We start from the raw sequence: 20,851 nt of genomic DNA on the forward strand, positions 1-20,851 counted from the left end.
GTTACAATGTGCAATTCAGGTTTCCCAATGCGATCACAATGAAGAGTCGAAAGTGCGCTGGATTTCAGACGCGGTACCTCTTGGTGCTTCCCTTTTCGAACAGCGTTCTGACGATGTACACCTGTGCGGCGCTGATGCCGACCATGGTGGCGCTTTCCACCACCGAGTACCAGAAGATCTTGGACTGGGTGCTCTTGACGGTGTTGAAGTTGCGATTCTCCCTCACCCTAAAGTACCTCTGGGTGCGCGTGATCTGCGTCAACTTATCGTTGAGATTCGAAATGCCCTCCTCCAACGGGGCCGAATGTTCCTTGAGCAGCTTCGCCGGCGTGATGGGGAGGTCGAGACGCGGTTCGGACTCGACGGTGATGTCGAAGTCAATCAGTTTTTCCGCCACCGTGCTCATGGCGTTTTCAAAGCAGAACGTGTACTCGCCCACCGTGTTGCCGGTAAAGATGATGTCGAGCTGGCGCTCCTTGTGGCCCGAAATGATGAGCTTGTTGTCCGGGTCGTGCACGGTGTAGTCGATATCGAAATGGCCGCCGGATTGCACCGCAAAGTAGAAGCCGACTTTCTCGCCTGCAGCGTCGACCCATGCGTAGAAGCAGGAACGCTCGTGTGGTTCGACGAGCGTCGTGAGTGCCGCTCCTGATACGGAGGGTGTAAGGGAGAGCAGAAGGAGGGCACATAGGGCAAAGAGCAGCCCGCTCCAGGCTGGTGGTGGTGACGCCATTGTTCAAGGTTGAGGGTTGACGCTGGTAATGCGGGTATCGAGAGGTCGTGCGACACCGCTGGGAGGTGGGGGTCGTGATGCAAAATGCGCGCACAATCAACACCGACTTTGAGGGTTGTGGCTGGTGCTGTGTCGTATGTCGTGCGCTTAACTTCGAGACAGCTAGGAACCGATGGAAGCAGTTGATGGTGGTGTGTTGTGTGGGATTGTGAGTCCGAGCGGCGCTTCCAGCTCATCCCCATCGCTGGCAGCCCACCTTCCTTCCGCACGACAAACCCCCCCCCCTCCGCCCTAACATCCATTAAAATTTCCCCCGCTTTACTCCACCTTGGCCTCTGGTGCTCTGCTCGTCTTTGGTGAGACGCCACCATCATGTCTGCGCCCTACAAGCCCACTGCCGCAGAGGCGTCGAGTTCAGGCGCCTCTTCGTATCTCTCCAACTCCTCCCCGCGCTCCGGAACCGGTGCCGGTGGGGCAGAGCGTGATCCGAGTCAGCCGCGCGACTTTGTGCAGGTCATGTCGCACAAGACGCCCAGCAAGTACACGGACCCCTGCGCACACGCCGCCAAGCTCTCGATGAAGTGCCTCGACGACAATGCCTACGACCGCTCCAAGTGCGCCGACGCCTTTAACCAGTACAGAGAGTGCAAAAAGGCCTGGATCAATCAGCGCAGGACCGACAGACTCAACAACCGCCCAGGCGCTTTCGACTAGCCCCATCCACTATCCCCAACTCGTTGCAATGTCACAAACCCTGTATCGCAAGTTCAAGCATGTGTGGTGGATAAAAGTACATTTCGAAGGTGTGAGAATGATGCGGGGGAAAGAGGGGGTAATAGCTAGTCGTCTTCCTTCTTGCGTTTGGTGGCGGTCTTTCCACCTGGTGTTGCAGCGGGCGTGGCTGCGGCGTCGGCGTTCTTGCGCTTCAGCTTGGGTCCTGTCGCAGGTGCCTTTCCGCCCGTCGGCTTTGTAGGCGTCACCACTGCCGCATCGCCCTTGGCCTTCAAACTGGGCGTAGCACTTCTCTCCTTCTCCTTGGCCCTGTCGTCCTTATCCTTCTTCTTCTTCTCCTTCGCAGGAGTGGCATCCTTCTCCTTGTCCTTCTTCTTCTTGACAGCAGTCGAGGGTTCTTCGATCTTCTTGGGCGGTTCTTCCTCTTCAAACGCCTCGTTCGCCTTCAGCTCCAAGCTCTTTGCGTACGTCGCCGAGGAGAGCGAAAAGATCCGGTCCTCAAGCGGGATCTCTGCTGCAGCGGCGTTGCCTCGAGCCGTGCTGGTGGAGGCGTTCTTGAGGTACGATTCGAACCCTTTTACGATGTTCCCGCCCGAGGTAGAGGTGGATTGGAGATACGAGCCCTCGAACAGGTAGATCTGGGATTCGAGGTCGATGAGCGATCGGTCGATCAGTCGCTTGTTGGCTAGACCCGTGCGGAGGGCCAGCTTCGTGGAGGTGTAGCGTTGGTTGGCCTCTTCCAGGCTCGTAGGCAGCGTCGAGGTGGATGCAGAGCCTGTGGGCGCAGAGGTGGACGCGTTGCTGGACCCAGCAGTGGGTCCTGTGGCTGTAGGTGCCATGACGGTCAAGGGCAGTGGTGGTGCGTGGCCAAAGTGGCTTTGCAGCGGGCGAGGTGCATTTGGAGAGACGCGTTGGCAACCGTCCGACTTCCGCATTTTGCCCCGCCTCGAAATCGCCCCAACAACCATAACTTAGCTGGCCCTCACCAGTCACACCTACGTTATGTGCTCACATCGCCGAACACCACACTCAGCAAGTGCTATCGATCGATTGCACAGCTCGATCTAGTAAAACGGGGAATTAGGCGCACAGCGCTCTGGATCGTTTCCCGCGCGACGCTCGAGTGTGCCTTAGCATCAGCCACACACTTCCGCCCACGGCGAGCGCAACGCTGGTAAATAGAAACGCCTTCTGCGCAGCGTCGGGCATGAGAAACACCCACGCCGTCAGCAGCTCCGAGCCGCCGATGGTGGTGAGCGTCGAGATCATCGCGCCCAGCCGCTCCCACCGAACCCTGCTCACCGTCGGGCTCGTCGCACGTGTAGCTTGTCGCTCGGCGTCCAGGACCGTGTAGATCTGCAGCAGCGCGAGCGGCAGCTGCGGCGTGCTGCCTACGCACGTCACCACCGTCGCCGCATAGATCATCCACACCCCGCCGTCGCCTGTGGGCACGAGGATGCTCGCCACCACAGCGAGCGCGAGGCCGACAATCGTGATGGCCAGACACGCCGTCAACAGCGCAGGCACCCACCACACCCTCCGCCTCCACCTCTGCAACACCCCACGCCTGCCCCCTCGTGCACACTCTGCCGCCGGTTTGGTCGCGAGCATGCTGCACACCACTGCCGAGATGCCGCCGCTGACACCGCCGACGAGCGCGGGCAAGCCAGGCAGCGCAGGCACGCGCTTGAGCGCCGGGTCGAGGTAGTCGTCCGCCACTTCGGTGCCCTGCAGAAGCCGCGGCGACTTGAGCGGCTCGATGAGCGAGACCACGGCGAGCTGGATGATGACTGTGTTGGACACGATGAGCACGCCGCAGATGAACGTCTCGCGCGACGAGGTGCCGGCACTGATGAGGTCGAACGCCGCCTCGTGCACGCCCATGCCGCCGTACACCAACACCATGATGCGCCGCAGCACCGCTGACACCCACAGGCCGAAGCCAGTGTGCACCTTGGTGAGCGACTGCATGTTGAAGCCCGCCGTCGAGCCCCCGCCCGAACCGCGCGTGAGGATTGAGACGCCCGCCAGCGGCGTGGAAAAGCGACGCAGGCTCGCCAGCCACGTGCTCTCTTTCTTGTCGTCCGTTTCTTCCGACGCCATGTCTCGGTGAGTGTCTTGCACGCGATCATCGCTGGCGACTTCAATGTCTGGACGGTGGTCCTGCGTTTTTGCGGAGACGGTCGGAACGCCATCGTGTTTGAGCGAGACGTCGGCTAGTTCGTAGCCTTGTTGATTCAGTTGCGGACCCGGTGCTGCGGCATCCTGTCTCGACCATGTGAGCTCAACCGAGTTGTAGACGTGTTGTTGTGGTCGCCAGCGCCGCGAGAGATGCAGAAGCAGGACGATGAGCGGCGCCAGCGCCACAATGAAGAGACCCTCGAGCAGGAAGAGGGTGCGGAAGCCTTGAGAGGGACCTGAGCCGGTGCCGTCGAAAGACACGCCGTACTGCTGAAGCAGTGTGGCCAGCTGATAGCCAGCAAACACCGAGCAGGAAGCGAAGGCGCTGCCGAGGCCGTAGATGCTGCCGAAGAGCACGATCGAGAAGCCCGCAGCGGGAGGGCGAGGACGGCAAGAACTGCAGCCATGTCCATCATAACTTTGGTCGTCGGAAGCTGGGAACAGCTCGACGGCCTGAGTGACGAGGCCGAGCGCGCTGCAGACGACGATGCCCGCTGCCATGCGGGTAAAGATGACGCCTACGACCGAAGTGCCGACAAACGCCGTGAGCAGAGTCATTGTGCCGACCACGAGCACGGTCAATCCGAGCACGACGTTGAGACCATCGACGACGCGGGCGGCTCGAAGTCTGCCGACGAGCAGCACAAACTGAAGGATGAGCAAGGGACCGGCAAAGAGCATGAGAGGCAGGAGGTAGGCGGACTGAAGAAACGTCCATTGCAGCTTGTTGGCATTGAGCACGTCGTCGGAAGGCTGCGTCCACTGGTCCAGGGGCACGTCCACTTCACTGTGCACCAGATGGACGAACTCGAGGTTCGACATGTCGGCGGTGACGACGCCGACGACGAGTGCGAGCGGGAGGAGGATGGTGAAGAATTGACCGAGCTGATGCCTGCATCTTGCTGCTCGGCTCGCATTGCCGGGGGGTGAGCATGGAACAAGGCAATCTGAAGGCGCCGAGTCTATGGCGGGACAGTCTGGCTGGCGGTGTTTGGTATGGCAGCTGGGTGACGCTGCAGCGTCGTAGTAGGTAGGAGGCTGTATTGGACAGATTGCGTCTTGGTCGTGAAGAGCTGCTGCGGCTAGGATGCTGTCCTTGCTGCTGCTCTCTGTGGAAGCCATGGCTCTGGTCAGGAGAGGCGAGTGCCCAGACTGGTGCGTTGAGCAGTGTCAAGCCGCGTCACATTGGATGCAGACTCGGAAGCGCGACAAGAGGCATGTGGTGGAGAAGGAGGAGGAGGAAGAGGAAGAGGAAGAGGAGGAAGGCTGGCTAAGATCACAGGCGTAGCGGAGGGGGATCTAGGCGGATGAGCTCGCCGATGGAAGAGAGAAAGGATGGCCGAAGCAAGTCACACCGACGAAATGAGATGCGGCGGTCGAGAGGCAGAGGCAAGCCGACGCCCATCGCACTGCGGCTTATCGGTCAGTCTCAAAAGACGAGGGCAACGTCGAAGGGGGCATTTGTTGCAGATCCCATGCCTTGGCTTGGTTGTGTGGGGTAGAGGTGCGTGTTTCGCATAGACATGCGGCTTCGGTGCAGCCGCATTTTGCAGTTCCGACAGCGCGCGTTGATGCTCCGACGTCTTTGAGGGGGAAAAGGCATTCGCGACGGAAAGCGCCGGACAGCACAGCCTTGTGGGCGCAGTCCATCACAATGAAGGCGAGCTAGAGGGCGTTATGATACCAGTAGCATGCATTCGAGATTCAACCGTTCTCGCAGATCACCGAGCATGCACCGTCGGCTTGGCAAGCGAGAGAGCGTAAGTGCATCGAGAAGTGCCAAAATGCGACCGCGTGGAGGAGAACTTAGGGTGCAGCCCACGCGACAGCACTGCGCTAAAAGCTGCATGCATGATCCTTCTTGTCGCCGCCAACGCGTGGGAAATGTTGGGCTGATGAGCCCACGCCCCGAAGCTCGAACCTCCTCCCTTCATAATGAAGTGCTCGATGTGACGATGCTCGATTCCTGCCAAGCGTGGGTCAAGCGTGGATTAGAGAGGTCGGGAGTGCCGTGCGGAGTGGCGAGGAGCAGGTCCCGAGCCACATGACCCCCTGTCGGCGCTGCCGAGAGAAGCTGGCGGCGGCTCAATTCCGACGGCCATTTTCGTGGCCGATTTTCGGAAGTTGCCGTTTTGGCCCGCTTCTCAGCATAACTTCCGCCGCCGCCGCTACGGTGCCCATGCTCTCGTACTGTAACCTCCGAAGCCATCATCGCAGTCCACACGCCCACAATCGCTTGGTCATTGTTTCGCATCGCCTCCGATCTCGTAGCTGAGCTTTGACCGCATGATACTGCTGGAATTTTCGCACAGCAGTGCATGGCCAGCCACACAAGATCGAATGCAGACTAGGCGTGGATCAGGAGTAGTGTGAGTCGCAAGAGCCGAGCTGATGCAGAGTGGCAGTGGTACGGAGGGCGAAAGCTATCGATGGTGCCCCTTTTTGCTGGCATCACGTAGCTTGGACCATCCGTATTCGCCGCTGACGACATGACTGAGTTGCCGAGAGCCTCAAGGGGCCCGATGAAACGCCGTGGACCGCGCGGATCGTAACGAAAGCCGGCTCCACCGTCGAGGATCTTTTGTGTGTCGCTACCTATTCCGTGCTTGATGCGGTCGAATTGATTGAGCTGGGTGGAGAACCTGCAGCCGGCCATTCGTCTGACAGCGGCGATACGAGCAGCGTGCTGTTGAGCGACACCGTGGCCAGTCCGCTGTGTTGGTTGAACAGCTTGTTCGGGCTGAGCAGCAGCAGCACCGAGATGGCCAGCGCGAGTGCATGCAGCAGCAGCAGAAGCCATGCCACGATGCGATCCTTCCCGGTCACCACCGACGACTTTCGAATCGCCGACAGCATCGTGCGATTAAAGAGGAGAAATCTTGCAGAACGTCGACTCAGAGGCAGAAGGAGCTACCGACCCACTCGCGGGCCTCTTATACTTGACCTCGGAGCAGTCCGACTTGCCAACGAGTCGCAACTGCGTATTAAAGTGGCCATTGACAGGACAACAAAGGCAGAAGAAGAAAGGGAGTGGCCCCACCACGCGTCACCACACGTTTCCCTTTGTCCCGGCCCTCACCAACACGTCAATATCGCAATGCTCCGTCTTTTGCGATACAGTCCCTTTGTGCGTCGCGAACGGATACTGCAACGCATGCCGGATATGCAGCCGCCAGCTCATTACGAATGTCCCTTTGTGTCCATGCAGGCTTGCGCCTTGCGCCCTCCCTTTGTCCGCAAGCCCTGCCTGGACAGCCAGCTCTGTTGCACGATGTATAAGTACGGCCGCACGTTCCTGATCCCCAAATCCAGACCCGCTCAAAGCGTAGCTCGTCTCACTTGGTTCCACCATGACTTCCGTATCTGCAAGTGGCATGCCTTCGTCCAATGCCACGTCAGCCAATGCGACCAGTCAAGCCTCGCCGTACGTAGGAACGTCGCCCACCATCCCGTCGACATCGCTCATGGTCAGCAACACCAGCGACACCGCACTCAGCCTCGTCACGTTTGGACCGCTGTCTGCGTGCGTCTCGATCCCTTGTCTCGACAACGCGGCTGCACCGGTGCTGTCCAACTCGACGGTGGTTGCGCAGCAGCAACTTGATGCGTGGCTCGGCAAGCTGCCCACCACGACGTGGTGTACGACAATGGCATGGACGCTGAGACCCGACTACTCGGATCCCCTGAATGCGCTCGCACGGTTTCAAGACCAGATCAACCAGCTCTTTCCCGCGCAAAACTCGACGTTTGCGGGGAGGATGCTCGAGGCTCAACCGGCTGGCAATGCGAGCTTTTTCCAGCCGTCAAGCGGGGCGGGGTTGCTGCTTGCGCCCATTAGCGGACCGAGGATGATGCCGACCAGTTTGCCCGTCTGGATGGGTGCGGTGATGGCGGGTGTTGTGCTGGTGCACCTCGTCGCATTGCTGCTGCATGTTGGCGCCGAGATCACAGTCCTCTTCCCCTCGATCGCGGCCAGATCCAATCCTCTCGCGGAGTCTCTGCCAATGCAGAACGAGAGCACAGCGACGCTCGTCGAACCAAAAATCGCTCCTGAAGACGGTAAAGTCGATCCGCCCGGATACACGGCCCCAGTAGTCCAGCAAGCTGCAGTCGCGGGAGGGGATGGGCAGGTGCCGGTGGCACGCGCGTGTCGCAGTGCAAAGCGCGTTTGCGTACCGCTACTGCTTCTGGCGGCACTTGGGATGGTCGGCATCGCCGTGGTGCTCAACTCGAAGTTCGCCCAGGGACCGGTAGGCGTTGCTTCCTCAGTTGTGGCTGCTTCTACGGCGCCAATGTCGACAAGTGCGGCCAGTACGAGCGCGAGTAGTGTCTCGGTGACCAGCAGTGTTGCTGAGGCGACGAGCAGCGTTCGACGAGTCAGTCATGCTAGCAATGCCACGTCGGCAGATTCGACGGCTCTGCCAACAGGCACGCTTTCCATGACACGGCTCATTCGTCGTCAGACCGACTTCTTCCCCCCCTCCCCATCCCGCTCGAGCTCGTCCGAATCACTCGCGCCGACTTCGACCTCTACACCGTCCACGTTGGTGACGAGTCTGGCTACACCGACATCCTCAAGCGCTGTTCAGAGCAGCTCGTTCTCATCGCCCACGCCGACTTCATCTCTATCGACACAGAGTATCTCTCCCGCAGCAACACCAGCGCCTGTAGCGAGCACGACCGATGTGCCGAATGAGGGGAGGCAGTTGCTGGTGATGGAGCGGGGCAGCTCGATGCACCGCGTCTGGTGGATCGTGATGCTCGACTTGGTGCTCTGGTTCGTTCAGCGTCGCCGCACCCGTTCGCAGCACGCTCTAGATAAGGCCCACGCCACTCTTCTCCCGCGTCCGCAATAGATGCAATGACAGCCCCTCGTGATCCTCATCTTCCGTGTGTATCCGCAGCATGAAAGCAGAAGCACGAACAAGGGCAAGTGAAAGGAGATCATATTTGCATGTGCCAGACAGACAGGCGTAGAGCTTCTTTAGCTCAGTTGGTACGAGCGTCCGACTGAAGAATTCAGTTTCACCAGTCGCCACTGCGAGCAGTGGATATACGGTATCGGGAGGTCACCTGTTCGACCCAGGTAAGGAGCATCTCTTTTTTTGCTTTTTTACAATATATTTATTTCAGTCCCGAACCACGCTGTCCTTGCTATGAGGCTGTGAAGGTCTTGCAACAATACACCGACGAAGCAGCACCTTAGCAGCTTCTCACCTTGCAATGGGAACAGATGGGTGGGTGGACGAGCATATCGCAATCTGGAATCGCTCATACGCAGGGGGGCAGCGCCAGTTGACGTTGGGTGGCTGGCATTTCAAGAGTAGTTGAAGCTTGGGTTACAGGTGCTCGAAGATGCTAGGTAGATTTCCGCAGCGGCAGTGGCTGCTCTCGGGTCAAGCGTAGCGTAGCGTGCATCGAGCGCAGAGAGTGGCGTGGGGAGGAGAGAAGGTGTCTATGCTGGCAACTCGAACTTTTCGCCCTTCATGACCTTGGTAAAGTAGACTACGAACGCAAAGCAGGATGTGAGTACGGATCGCTAAGCGGACTGGAGAGAATGGGGGTTTGGTCGACGTACCGTAGAAAAAGTCGAGGTAGAGACCGGTCTGAACGAGGCCGGAGAGGATCGAGATCGGGTCGACCTCGTTGCTCGCAATGTATCTGCAATCACCAAGCGCATAAGTACGTGTACCACGATGGTCAGATGGTTTGGGGAGCTTACCTGTAGAGCCAGTTTGGGATGTAGAGCGCGCGGTACGCTCCGAGTGCAAAGATGTAGTGCGTCGTAATAGCTTCTGCCTCTCCTGTCCTCTGGAGCATGAACAGCTGGGGCAAAATCGCCACTGCCTCGAGATAGATACTGAACGTCCACAAGATCTCGACAAAGTCGAACCTATAATGGAACAGCAATGCGAGTACAAAGCAAGGGCCCATGAGGTATTCGAGTTTGATCGTGTCGATGGCGGGATCGTGCGTGGGCCTAAACTTGACCTTCATCAAGTAGAGCACATACACACTGGAGCCGATGAAGAAGAGCTTCATGAGGAAGCGGTAGAGCGAGTTTTCGTGGAAGAGGTCCATATACCTCGTGACGAAGACGACCGTGTAGAGCAGCTGCGTCTTGAACGAGATGCCGCGACACGATTTGGAGAGCTGCATCTTGTGCAGCAGGATAAAGATCGATGCTAGATGGGCAAAGTCGCCTGCAAGCCGAAAGATGTTCATGGTGACAATAGTTGTCTCGCGAGGAGGTGAAGGTGAGAGAAGGTAAGGTGGAGGGGAAGGGGAAGGGGGGGGAGATGATGGTGTTGGTGCAAGTAACACAACGTGACGCAAGGCGAGAAGGAGTTGCAGACCAAGGATCCGCACGAGAAGCATGAGGGCGCGTCGAGCGCATTCCAACGCCGCGTGCCATTCTCCGCCGCCAGCTCATCCGTGCCACACGCCGCCGCCGCTTCGCACCGGATCGCACCATGCATTCACGTGCGAATATCGGGCTTTTGAATCGGGTCGATCTCTGTACCGCTTCCCCAACTCATCGAACGGCTCTTTCGAGTGCATGCTGTTGATTGCAGAGGTTATCGCCAGATGAGAGGTGCGGGTAGTGCATCCTCCTGCGGCTGCCATCGAGTCACCTTCACATGCTCGGCATCCGATACAAAGCCGTCCGTACAAACCAGCCTGTCCTTGTCGCCCCCGCCGGCGTGCAAGTCGTAGCCGGCACAGCGAAAGTACTCGACCATGGGCAGCGTCGAATCGTACGTGAGGTCGATGTGCGTTCCGCCTGCGTACATGCCTGCTGTGATGGGGCCCAGGCGTGTCTGTGCGAACGTCTCGCCGTCGTTGGGCTGGCCAGTTAGCGCAGGATCGCGCGTGGGGCGGATCACCACCACATCCACTGCATCCTTGGGTAGCCTCAAAGCGGACGAGAGCGGGGCGGGGATGAATGCCGACTCGAGCCGGTCCGTCAGCATCGCATTCAGATACAAGAAGGGTCCCTCCAAAACCAGCTCCGCGTTCTGTACAAGTTCGAAGGACGAGGTTTTCGGTGAGTATTGCTGGATACCGCTGGGAGGAGGGTGGAGGGTGAGCGTGGCTTGCGTCCAGCGGGTGGCGTTGAGGGCGGCGGCGGCTTTGAACCGGTCGATGCCCGTGTGGCGTGCGCGCATCGCGGGGGTGTCTGCATCGTGTAGGATAGCGGCGTGCAGTGCGTGCGATGTAACCAGGTGCGCAACGATCTGCTGGCTCCCGAGGTCAACGTGCATGAGAGGGAGATCCACACATCCTTGCGTACCCGACCGAAGAGAGGCCGCGAGAGACTTGACGCTCCGGAGCATCACATCCACCACGCTCGCATCCAGTTCGGCGGTTGAGTGGGCGGCGGCGACGCGGTGCTGCACATCCTGCGTCCAGTGCTCCGGGTACAGCGCGGCAAACAGCGCATTCGCGGTTCCGGCTGGTACCACCGCAAGTCGAACTTGAACCGACCCAAGCGCGGAAGAGAGCAAGATACCGTTGAGGATCTCGTGTGTTGTGCCGTCGCCGCCGACCAGGATGATGTCGAGAGGCGTGGTGGGGTGCAGAGAGGTGTGCGTGTGGATGAGCGTCCGGCCGATACGAACACCGTCCCCGGCACTTGTGGTGCGGTGGACCCGAAGCTCATCTGCGCCCAAGAGAGGGACAAGGTGCGTCGTGTACACCGACTCCGCCAGCCCGGACCCAGCAGCCGGGTTCAGTACCACCTCCACCATCGTATCGTCCACAAAGGTGTTCGAGGTGCACAGTCAAGAGTGCCATGCGCAGTCAGGGTCCAACCACCCTCTCTCGCTTCCGCCCCGTGCGCGCGCACGCCATGCTCGGCAATTTTTCACAAACTCAACCTGAGCAACGGATAGACTGGATTGCACTTGGACTCTAGCGCACAGGCTCGGTAGTCGCCGCGGCCTCGACAAACTCGTTGGCCTCATCGCGGCTGATGCTGCGGATGCTGCTCACCTTGTTGGCGTCGAAGAGCACGCCGTAGTGCTTGCTCGCCACCTGCACCATCTCGGGCCGGAAGGTGGTGGTGATGAACTGCGCATTGTGCGCCAGCTCGCGGATCATGTTGGCCACCGCCGTGCGATACAGCGCATCCAGATTGGCGTCGATCTCGTCAAACAGGTAGAACGGCGCCGGATCGCACTTTTGGATGGCAAACACCGTCGCCAGCGCCACGAGCGACTTTTGCCCGCCCGAAAGCTGCTGGATCCGCAGGCCTTCGTCGTGCTTCGAGTTGAACGAGACCTTGATCGCCACACCCGTGTAGTTCTCCACCTGGCCCGCGCTCGGCTCGTCGTCGCTGTCGCCCTCGGCAGCGCCGCCGGTGGTGAGGTCGGCGCGACGCTGCATGATGAGCCGCCCGCGTCCGGCGGGGACGAGCTTTTCAAAGACCTCTTCAAAGTACTTGCTCACCTGCTTGAACGTGCGCTCGATCGCCTCGTCCTTGCGCTGGTCGAGCACGTCGATGAGCTCCTGGATGCTCTCGGCGCTCTGCTCGAGCTCGGCGCGGCGCTCGAGCAGCTGGTCGCGCTGCTTGGTGAACGAGTTGTACTGCTCCACCGCCTTCTTGTTGACGTGCGAGAACTTCTTGAGCGCCTCGTTGACCTTGTGCAGCGCCTTGAGCAGCCGGTCCGAGCTCGTGTTGGTGTACTTTTCGAACGCCTCCTCCGGCAGCACGCCCAGGTCGCGGATGTCCTGGTTGCACCGATCCCGCTGCTCCACCAGCCGCGACCGCTTGCTCAGGTACCGCTCCACGTTCTTCTGCTGCCGCGCGATGCTGCGTGCATCCTCCGCCTGCTCTGCCTTCGTCTTGTCGTATCCCGCCTGCGTGTCTTGGATCGATTGCGTGAGTCGGTCCAGTTCGGCCTCGACCGATTTGATCCGCTTCTCGCGCTCCGAGATCCTGCGTCGAAGCGCGTCGATCTCGCGCCGACGTGCCGATACGTCCTGGCCAGACACGGCGCCGGCGTCGTCGCCGCCGAGCGACTCGCCGAGCGCCTCGAGCTGCGCACCCAGCTCGTCGTGGCGCCGACGCAGGTTCTCGTACAGGTCGATCTCGAGCATCGAGCGTCGCTGGCTGAGCTCGGCGAGCGCGGTGGTCTTGTCCGCCAGCGCACGCTTCTGCGCGTCCTCCTGCGCATGCAGCGTCTCGAGCTGCGCCGACTCCTGTGGCGTCAACCCGGCGGACATGGGAGTGCGCACCTCCTCTTCCAGCGCCGCGCGCTTGGTCTGCGCCGCCTTGAGCTCGAGTGTCTGGTCCGCCTCGCGCCGCTCGATGCTCTGCAGCCGCTGTGCGAGGTTGTCGGCCTCGGTGCGGGCCCACTGCAGCTCCTCGGTGAGCGGCGCGCGCGAGTTGCGCGCCTCGTCGCGCCGATGCTGGAGCGCATACATGTCGCTCATGAGCGCGGTGATCTCCTGCTCGATCTCGCCCAGCCTGCGCTGCACCTCGGCCTGCTTGGCCGTGTCCGCCTCGCTCTGCGCCTTCCACTTGCGCACGTCGTTGACCGCATCCAGCCGGCTGCGCCGCGGATCCTGGTAGCCTCCCGAAAGCGCACCCTTGCGCTCCACCTTGTCGCCATCGAGCGTCACGGCGTTGACGCCGTGGCTGCGCACGTACGCCGCAGCGATCTCGAGGTTGGGGCAGATGATGCTCCTGCCAAAGATCTGCTGCATCGCCGGTGCGAGCGCACGCTCGAAGTGCATCTTCTTGACCATCAGGATGGCATCCTGCGTGGCCGGGAAGTCGGTCTCCTTGGGATGCAGCCGGTTGAGCGGCATAAACGTCACGCGCCCGCTCTTCTCGCGGTTCATCACCTCGAGCAGCTTGCTCGCCGTCTCGTCCGTATCCACCACCACGTGGAAGAGCGACGCGCCCGCCACCACCTCGACGGCGGTCTTGTACTTGTCGTCGACCGTAAACAGCTGGTACACGGGACCCTTGACGTTGTCCTGCAGGCCGAGGCTCGCCGCGATCTTGTCCACCGCCGAGAGACCCTGGACGGTGGCCTTGTCCATCATGCCGACGAGCTTGCGCTGCGCGTTGGAGAGCTCGTTGGCCGCAAACGCGAGCGACGAGCGCAGCGACTCCTCCTCCTTCCACAGGTCCTTGCGCAGCTCCGAGAGCTCATCGCGGCGGTCGCGCTTGGCGGCGTACTCGGTGGCGAGCTGCTGCACCGTATCCTTGCGGCTCTCGAGATTTTCCTCGATCTCGGTCACCTTGCGCAGTGCGGCGGTGCGGCGCTCGGTGGCCTGGGTGCGCTCGCGTGCGGTGTCGTCGATGCGCGTCTGCTGCGAGCGCAGGAAGTGGTCGAGCTCGGCCATCTGGGTGCGCAGGTATTCGTCGCGCTCTTGCTGCGTGCGGAACTGCGCCGAGCGGCCCTGCTTGGAGTAGAGCGCCGAGACGCGCGCCGTTGTGTCCTGGAGCGCCGCACGCAGCTGCTCTGCCTCGGATTGCACGCCGGCGAGCGTGGGCTGGAGCTGGTCGAGCTGCGATTGCTTGGACTGGATCTCGGCGCGGATTCGGGCGAGTTGGGCTTCGAGGGCGGTGCGGCGGTCGGCGCGCTTCTCGCCCACCTCCTCGAGCTCCTCGACGAGCGACTCGATCTGTGCGAGGTGCTTTGCGACGTCTCTGCGCTCGAGCTCGAGCTGCGTCTTTTCGAGCGTGCGCTGCTCGATCGACTGGCCCGTGGCGGCGAGCTCGGCCTCGAGGCGCGCGAGGCGCTTCTCGCGCTCGTTGAACTCGGCCCTGCGCACGTTGGACGCGTCGAGGTCGCGTCTGCGCTCGTCCTCGAGCTTGTCGAGCAGCTCTGCGCATTCGGTGAGCTCGCGCTGGTGGAGGCTGTACTCGATGCACCTGCGCTCGCGGTCGCGCTCGTAGTACTCGCGCAGCTCCTCCTTTTCGTCGTCGAGCTCGCGCAGGCGGTTTTCGATGTACTCGAGCAGGTCGTCGATCTTGGAGCGCTTGGCGGTGGTGTCCTCCATGATCTTGATCGACTCTGCGCGGCGCTGTTCGTAGACGCGCGTTCCTGCGACCTCTTTGAGCAGGCCGAGGCGTTCGTGGTCCTTGGCATTGGTGAGGTGAGTGATCCTGCCCTGAGGCACGATGTAGTACGGATTGCTGCGCGAGAAGCCGGCGGACTCGAGGAGGTTGGCGACGTCCGCCTTGGAGGCCGACTTGCGATCGATGCTGTACTCGTCCTTTTTGAGGCCGATGGTCCTGCGCAGCACGACCTCGGTGCCGTTGGTGGGGAAGCGATTGTCGGAGTTGTCGAAGACGATCTCTACAAACGCCGAGAGCGTGGCCGAGGTGGAGCTGGAGCTGTCGTGGAGGAGCGACTGGCGCTCCTCGCGCGACATGGACGTGTAGGCGTCCGAAAGCACAAAGCGGATGGCGGAGAAGAAGTTGGACTTGCCCGAGCCATTGCGACCGACGACGACATTGTGGTGCGGCGAAAAGGGCTCGACGGCGGTCTGGTCGCGATACGACTTGAAGCCCTGGATGGTGAGCGTCTTGATGTACATGGTGGGGGTGGCGATTCAACGCACGCTCGAGGCGTGACCTCGGTCGACGCAGTTGGTGGTGGTTGCGAGCACTTGTGGCGGCTGTACTGGGTATAATTTAGCAGAGGAATGCGTGCGGTGGAGAGAGAGAGAGACGATGGGAGGAAGGGAGGCGAAGAGGGCCCTATTTCGAACGGGAAAGAGCAACACTTTCGCTGCTGCTGCTGCTGCGCATCTGCCACTTTGCTTTGACTCAAAAGGCGACTCTCTGCAGAACGCGCGCGCTTCTGCCCAAAAATGCGCAGACGGGGCGGCGTAAAGTGGAAACGCGACGCGCCGCGCCGACTCTCGGCTGAGGCGCGACTCCACACCCACTCTCTCTCTCTCACGCACTACTCGCGCCCAGCCGAACTGCACGGCGTGTGGATGAGCTGCGCCTGTTAGTTTGCTCATCAATCACGGAATGACAACGTCGACATGCGAATAAGAACAAGACAAGGCATTGCTAGAGCTACGGATCTACGGGGCGGCTAGTCCAACTCCATGCCGGTGGACTGATTCTTGCCGGTCTTTCGTGCGCGCGCGGCCTCCTTCTTTCTCTTCTTCTTGTCGGCAGCGGCCCTGATGGCGGTTTGGTCGCTCTTGGGAGTCCCAGCCTGCTGGACGAGTCTCTGCGCGAGCGGCAATCCACCCAGCCTCTTTCCGAGCACGGTGTTCTTGCCCGTAGCCGCGATGGCGCGAGCCTTGGCTTCGTCGCGCGCCTTCTTCTTTGCTTCTTCGGCACGCAGCTTCTGCGCCTGAGCCGGCGTGAGCAGTCGATTGGCCAGCGGCTCCGGAATGCGCTCAGCCAGCGGCCTCGCCTTCACCTCTGGCTTCTTAGCTGGAACTGGAGTCTTTGTACCCGCCGCAGGGGTGGTGGGTTGGTTGGATTTTTTCGCGCGGGGTTCGAGGAGTTCGGCCGCTTTGGCACGCGATCGCATGCTAGCTGGAGCGGTCGGGATGGCTGCAGCTACCGCCGCCGCCGGTGCGGGCGTGTACGGCAAAGGTGCAGGAGCAGCAATGTGGTTGGGCGCCTTTTCACGAGGACGTTGCGCAACCGCCTGCGCCGTAGCACGTTGAAACTGCGCCACAGCATCGCGTGCCACCTCGGGCTTCTTGATCGAAACCTGCAGAATCCTCCCATCCGCCAAAGCGCCGTGGAACTTTTCCACCGCAGTCTCGGCATCTTGACGCTGGTCAAACGCCACCTCGAACGAGACGGTCGGATGGTTCGCCGAGGGCGCAGGCCGTTGTTTCACCTCCTCGACGCGGCCGAATGAGGAGAATGTTAATCGTACGTCTTCGGTGGATGTACCCACTACGAGGTTGGAGACGATGATCCAGGTGGGACCACTGGAACCTCGGATGGAAAGCTCGGGTGGAGGATACGACATGCCGGCTTGAGGCGCGGTCGTTGGGGCAGGAGCTGCTTCGTGGGTGTCGCGTGGAGTTGCGGCCGAGGGTCGAGGACGGGTGTCGCGTGCATAGGGATCGCTACGACGAGAGGCTCGAGACGCACCCTTTCGTCCTGACCCGCGTCGGGCATCGCGCATAGGTACGTCCATATCGTTCCAATCACTCGAGTGATCTAAGCTCCCAGTGCTAGTGGGAAGCAGTGTTGGTCGGTGGTGTTGAGGCAAAGACCGACAGTTCGCTTCCCCGTGCAGAACGGGACGCGTCTCTCTCTTCCTGCCCTTTGTCCGTGCGAAGTGGAAATGCGCTTCCAAAATCGGCCCAACTCCACCCTTCCACCCTGAGCGCGTCTGCCTTCGGAGCCGAACAAATCCCCCCCCCCCCCCCNCACACCATCGACAACCCTCACCTGCCTCTGCCTCAATCCTTGACCTCACACGCCCACTTGCCGCGCGCATTGCATGTCGATGTGAGAGTGGTCATGATTCTTGGTATCGTATCGGCATGAAAATATTCGTTGGTACAAAACAATACAATCTCGGTAGCCCACAGTGTGCGGGCTCAAGGCTTGCCGGAAAGCGCCCCGTTGAAGCGCGACAAGTCCTTGCCCGCTAATATGAACGCGGCCATGCCCACGAACACCACGCCTGCCGCCGCCAGCGTCTGTGGACCCACCACATTTACGTGGCGGCTCGACTCTCCCGTCCCTGCACCCGCCGCTGCCGCCGCTGCGTGGCGAAGCTGACGCGACCGAGGATGCGAGCCTTCGTGCTTGGCGTGGTCGATTTCCAAAGCTTCGCCGCGACAAGTGTCGGCGCCGAGCTCGGGCGTGGTGACCTCAGTGGATGTGGATGGCCGTGTGGATGTGGAATCGGCAACGCTGCGTACTGACTGGCTCGTCGACATGGCATCCTCGTCCGGGCTTCGGCGTGACAGACGCGCGCGAGTCGCTGCATCCCACTCATCCTCCTCGTCGTGCTCCCGACCGCCAGCGCCCAGCATGAGACCCGCAGAGGTGCTGCCGTACAGCAACGTGCGCAGCGCGCTGTTCACGTGGCGTTTTCGACGGCCGTGGCCTCGCTTGCTGCGGCCTGCGCTCGCATCCGATGCCACCGCAGCCTGAGAAGCCGACGACGATGACGCGGACGCTGCGGTGTCGAGGTTCGATGCGGACGCGGCCGAGCCGATGCTGTCGGTGTCTTCGGCGTGCGCGTCCAGCTCGGTGTTCAGCTCGTCCTCCATGCGGCGGTTCGCCTCGTCCCACGCACGCACCACCTGGCGCAGCTCGTCGCGCTCCGTCTGCAGGCCCTCGCGCTCCTTGCGCCAGCTCTCGTCGAACTCGGTGCGGAACTCGGTCCACCTGCTCTCGAAGCCGTTGAGCAGCGCGGCCGTCGACTGCTGCGAGGCGTCGTTGGCGCTCGTCATGCTGGCCGTCTTGTGCTCCACCTCCCTTTCGAGCGTGTGCACGCGCTGCTCGAGCGTCTTGACCGTATCGGTGACCTGCGCGTGCTGCTCCTGCAGGCCGCGACTCAGCGAGAGTGCCTGCTCGAGCTGCGACGCCAGCTGCTCGAGACGTGCAGACAGAGCCTCGTTCTGCGCGCGCAGCTCCAGATCGCGCTCGCCGTTCTGCTTGGCGAGGTTGTGCTGCGTGAGTGCAGACGAGTCGTCCGTATGCGTGCCAGGCTGAGCGTCGGTCGTGGACAGGGCGGTGGCAGCGTCTGCCTCGCTTGCTGGCGACACCTCGGGCGCGCGTGCAGGCTCGAGGTCAGCGGCATCTTGCGAGGTGAGATGGGCGGGCATGTCGGGCGGGGCGCGCGGACCCACGTGTTGGAGCGAGCGTACGTCGGACGCATCGTCGCCACCGCCAGCGTCCATGGTGACCGTCTCGACGCTTGCTACGCTGGCGCCGTCGTCAAGGTCGTCGTGATCGACTTGGCGGCCGAAGGGTGGCGCGGCACGGATGGTGCCGAATCCGTTGAGGTGGTGACGCGAGGCAGACGACGAGGCGACGGCGTCCATTTCGCGCTTGGCCTCTTCCATTTGCAGCTTGATGGTGCTCACTTCGCGCTTGATCGAGTCGTGCTCCGAGAAGATGGATTCGAGGCTGCGGATCTTGTCGACGTGCGCGGCGAGCGAATTCTGGGTCTCGGAGAGTTGCGCCTGGAGCGCCGAGATGGTGGCCGAGTGTGCTTCGTTGGCGGCGTGGGTTTCGGCATCCTTGGCGCGCTGTTGCTCTTCGTCCTGCTGCTGTTGTTGTTGCTGTTGCTGCTGCTGCTGCTGCTGCTGCTGCGCGTTGACGGCGCCGGGAAGGGGTGGAACCATGTGAGGGTATGGTGCTGAGGCGAGAGGAGGGGGACCGCCGCCGAGTGTTTCGTGGATGTCGTGCATGGTGGTGGTGAGGCTGCCGAGATCGTTCCATGTGTCTTTGCTCCTCTGAAGCTCGCTCTGTAGCTTGGAGAGGACGTGATCGAAGCTGAAGCCGGCCTTGGATCTGCGCAGGCCGCCCTCTGCGCCTGGGCCGACGCCGTTGCTGCCGAGGGGCCCGCCGTGCATGCCGCCGCGATAGAGGCTTGCAAAATCGTGACGGAGGCTGAGCGCGTCTTCTGCGGTGAGGACGAGGTAGACGCGGCAGGCGACCTTGTGATGGATGATGGTCTTGTTGTCGTCGCCGACGATGTCGATGCCGAATTCGACCATGTCTTCGTTGTGGAGCTCAAACACGTCGGACTCCTGCGCTTCTGGCGAGAGGCGCTCGCCGTTTATAAAGGTGCCGTTGGAGGATTTGACGTCCTTGATGTAGACCTTGCCGTTCTGGCTCCAGACTTCGGCGTGCATGCGGGAGAGCACCTTGGAGTCAAAGTAGCCGTTGGTGGGATTTGGGACCGTTTTTGCGTTTGTCTGACGACCGACCTTGATGCGGTTGTTGGGACCGGGCGGGGCGAGGCTGATCTGCTTGGGCGCAAAGGTGTCGTTGAGCGGATGGAGGTGGAGGGCGGGGTAGACGAGGCCCTGAGCGTTTGCGGCAGCCTCTGCGGACGAGTAGCCTGGCGGATTGGGCGACTTGAGGGCGGCGCCGTTGGGAAGCGAGTTGGACGCAGCGGCAGCGGCTGAAGAAGGGCCGGGCGCGACGCCAAAGTTGGAGGGTGCGTTGGCCATGGGGGTGCCGCCCATCATGGATGACTGCATGTTGGGCCGATGGATGCGCGGTGGGCGAGGGTATGAGCCGAGAGATGCGGGACGGATCTGTTGTTGACAAGTGCGGAAGACCGGAACGCGTGCTAAGAAACAGGTGCGGCAAAGACGTGGATGCGACGAGACTGGAGAAGCGGGAAGATGGAGGCACGAAGGAGACGAGGAGGAAAGATGCACAGGAAGGGGGACGGGGATGATGGGATGGAGAGAGAGAGGGGGAGAGAGAGAGAGAGAGAGGGATGGGGATGGCCTTGGAGGCTGATTGTGAGATCCGGCCGACGAGACGGCTGCTGCCAATCCGCACCGAAACGCAGCGCACCCGCTGCAGTGGAATTCGACTCGCCTTGACTGCGCTTCAGCAGCTTCACCGTGCGCGATGGGCCTTTTTTTTGATCGAATTGGAAGCGGCGCTTTTGGCTGTTGTTGTGCTGGGGCTTGGCTGTTTGCAATTTGTTAGATTCAGGTTCAATCCTTCTCCACACCCGAGCTCGTCGCGCGTCGAGGCGAAGAGAGACACGCCAACAACACAGCTCAGGGGCCCGAAGCGATGGCACGGGCAGGTGTCGCGCGATCGCCGTCAAAGCCAACACGGGACCAGATCGATCGGGCGCCCAATCCAGTTGCTGTAGCTAGACCGGCCAACACGACACTGCCCAAAAGCATGGGCGTCAAGCGAGGGTCGAAGCGAGGCGCTCCTCACAGCCGCTGCAGCCACCGCAACTCTCTTTCGGGATGCGCCGACCGAGATCCCACGGTCACTTTGGAGGCAGAGCCACTGCAGACCGAATGCAGCTCACGAGCGCCGACCAGGACATCCCAGTCCGACCGGATCGCCCGTCGGTTGAGCTTGAGACAAAAGAGCAGCGGAATTGGCGCTGCAGTCCGAATCTCCGCCGGTGTTGGACGCGCAAATGCCTTTTGTTCACGGCGAAAGATCATCGGAAGTGTGCCGATCGATGATCGATTGGAGAAAGCCTAAAGCCAGCCAAGTAGTGTGATCACAGTGCCGAGTGTGACCTTGCA

The 20,851-nt window shown here is 61.3% G+C and overlaps 11 protein-coding genes and 1 non-coding gene across 12 annotated transcripts; 3 read left to right on the top strand and 9 right to left on the bottom strand.

The window, feature by feature from the left end:
• Positions 1-64: 64 nt before the first annotated feature.
• Positions 65-733, bottom strand: PAN0_012d4488 (endosomal cargo receptor; the record flags this gene model as incomplete). Its single annotated transcript, XM_014800025.1, has 1 exon — positions 65-733. One exon carries the CDS (start codon positions 731-733, stop codon positions 65-67), a length of 669 nt encoding a protein of 222 aa, XP_014655511.1.
• Positions 734-1,105: 372 nt separating this feature from the next.
• Positions 1,106-1,447, top strand: PAN0_012c4489 (cytochrome c oxidase-assembly factor cox23; the record flags this gene model as incomplete). Its single annotated transcript, XM_014800026.1, has 1 exon — positions 1,106-1,447. One exon carries the CDS (start codon positions 1,106-1,108, stop codon positions 1,445-1,447), a length of 342 nt encoding a protein of 113 aa, XP_014655512.1.
• A 125-nt stretch (positions 1,448-1,572) lies between these two features.
• On the bottom strand, positions 1,573-4,768 carry PAN0_012d4490 (chromatin modification-related protein eaf6; the record flags this gene model as incomplete). Its single annotated transcript, XM_014800027.1, has 2 exons — positions 1,573-2,291; positions 2,614-4,768. The coding sequence occupies 2 exons, from the start codon at positions 4,766-4,768 to the stop codon at positions 1,573-1,575; spliced, it is 2,874 nt and encodes a 957-aa protein (XP_014655513.1).
• Positions 4,769-5,886: 1,118 nt separating this feature from the next.
• PAN0_012d4491 (uncharacterized protein) lies at positions 5,887-6,446 on the bottom strand (the record flags this gene model as incomplete). Its single annotated transcript, XM_014800028.1, has 2 exons — positions 5,887-5,941; positions 6,133-6,446. The coding sequence occupies 2 exons, from the start codon at positions 6,444-6,446 to the stop codon at positions 5,887-5,889; spliced, it is 369 nt and encodes a 122-aa protein (XP_014655514.1).
• Positions 6,447-6,996: 550 nt separating this feature from the next.
• PAN0_012c4492 (uncharacterized protein) lies at positions 6,997-8,502 on the top strand (the record flags this gene model as incomplete). The annotated part of the gene is made up of 1 exon (XM_014800029.1): positions 6,997-8,502. One exon carries the CDS (start codon positions 6,997-6,999, stop codon positions 8,500-8,502), a length of 1,506 nt encoding a protein of 501 aa, XP_014655515.1.
• Positions 8,503-8,624: 122 nt separating this feature from the next.
• Positions 8,625-8,742, top strand: PAN0_t012c0006. Its single transcript has 2 exons — positions 8,625-8,662; positions 8,707-8,742. It is a non-coding gene; the product is annotated as a tRNA-Phe (tRNA).
• Positions 8,743-9,101: 359 nt separating this feature from the next.
• On the bottom strand, positions 9,102-9,871 carry PAN0_012d4493 (ER lumen protein retaining receptor; the record flags this gene model as incomplete). The annotated part of the gene is made up of 3 exons (XM_014800030.1): positions 9,102-9,151; positions 9,225-9,307; positions 9,369-9,871. The coding sequence occupies 3 exons, from the start codon at positions 9,869-9,871 to the stop codon at positions 9,102-9,104; spliced, it is 636 nt and encodes a 211-aa protein (XP_014655516.1).
• A 353-nt stretch (positions 9,872-10,224) lies between these two features.
• PAN0_012d4494 (proteophosphoglycan ppg4) lies at positions 10,225-11,397 on the bottom strand (the record flags this gene model as incomplete). Its single annotated transcript, XM_014800031.1, has 1 exon — positions 10,225-11,397. One exon carries the CDS (start codon positions 11,395-11,397, stop codon positions 10,225-10,227), a length of 1,173 nt encoding a protein of 390 aa, XP_014655517.1.
• A 163-nt stretch (positions 11,398-11,560) lies between these two features.
• Positions 11,561-15,205, bottom strand: PAN0_012d4495 (recF/RecN/SMC protein; the record flags this gene model as incomplete). The annotated part of the gene is made up of 1 exon (XM_014800032.1): positions 11,561-15,205. The coding sequence occupies one exon, from the start codon at positions 15,203-15,205 to the stop codon at positions 11,561-11,563; it is 3,645 nt and encodes a 1,214-aa protein (XP_014655518.1).
• A 509-nt stretch (positions 15,206-15,714) lies between these two features.
• Positions 15,715-16,776, bottom strand: PAN0_012d4496 (uncharacterized protein; the record flags this gene model as incomplete). The annotated part of the gene is made up of 1 exon (XM_014800033.1): positions 15,715-16,776. The coding sequence occupies one exon, from the start codon at positions 16,774-16,776 to the stop codon at positions 15,715-15,717; it is 1,062 nt and encodes a 353-aa protein (XP_014655519.1).
• Positions 16,777-17,197: 421 nt separating this feature from the next.
• PAN0_012d4497 (cell cycle arrest in response to pheromone-related protein) lies at positions 17,198-19,822 on the bottom strand (the record flags this gene model as incomplete). Its single annotated transcript, XM_014800034.1, has 1 exon — positions 17,198-19,822. The coding sequence occupies one exon, from the start codon at positions 19,820-19,822 to the stop codon at positions 17,198-17,200; it is 2,625 nt and encodes an 874-aa protein (XP_014655520.1).
• Positions 19,823-20,359: 537 nt separating this feature from the next.
• Positions 20,360-20,767, bottom strand: PAN0_012d4498 (uncharacterized protein; the record flags this gene model as incomplete). The annotated part of the gene is made up of 2 exons (XM_014800035.1): positions 20,360-20,477; positions 20,571-20,767. The coding sequence occupies 2 exons, from the start codon at positions 20,765-20,767 to the stop codon at positions 20,360-20,362; spliced, it is 315 nt and encodes a 104-aa protein (XP_014655521.1).
• Between the last annotated feature and the right edge of the window lie 84 nt (positions 20,768-20,851).

This window comes from Moesziomyces antarcticus (genome assembly GCF_000747765.1).
Source record: "Moesziomyces antarcticus DNA, scaffold: scaffold_v10012, strain JCM 10317, whole genome shotgun sequence".
Taxonomy (NCBI): Eukaryota; Fungi; Basidiomycota; class Ustilaginomycetes; order Ustilaginales; family Ustilaginaceae; genus Moesziomyces; species Moesziomyces antarcticus.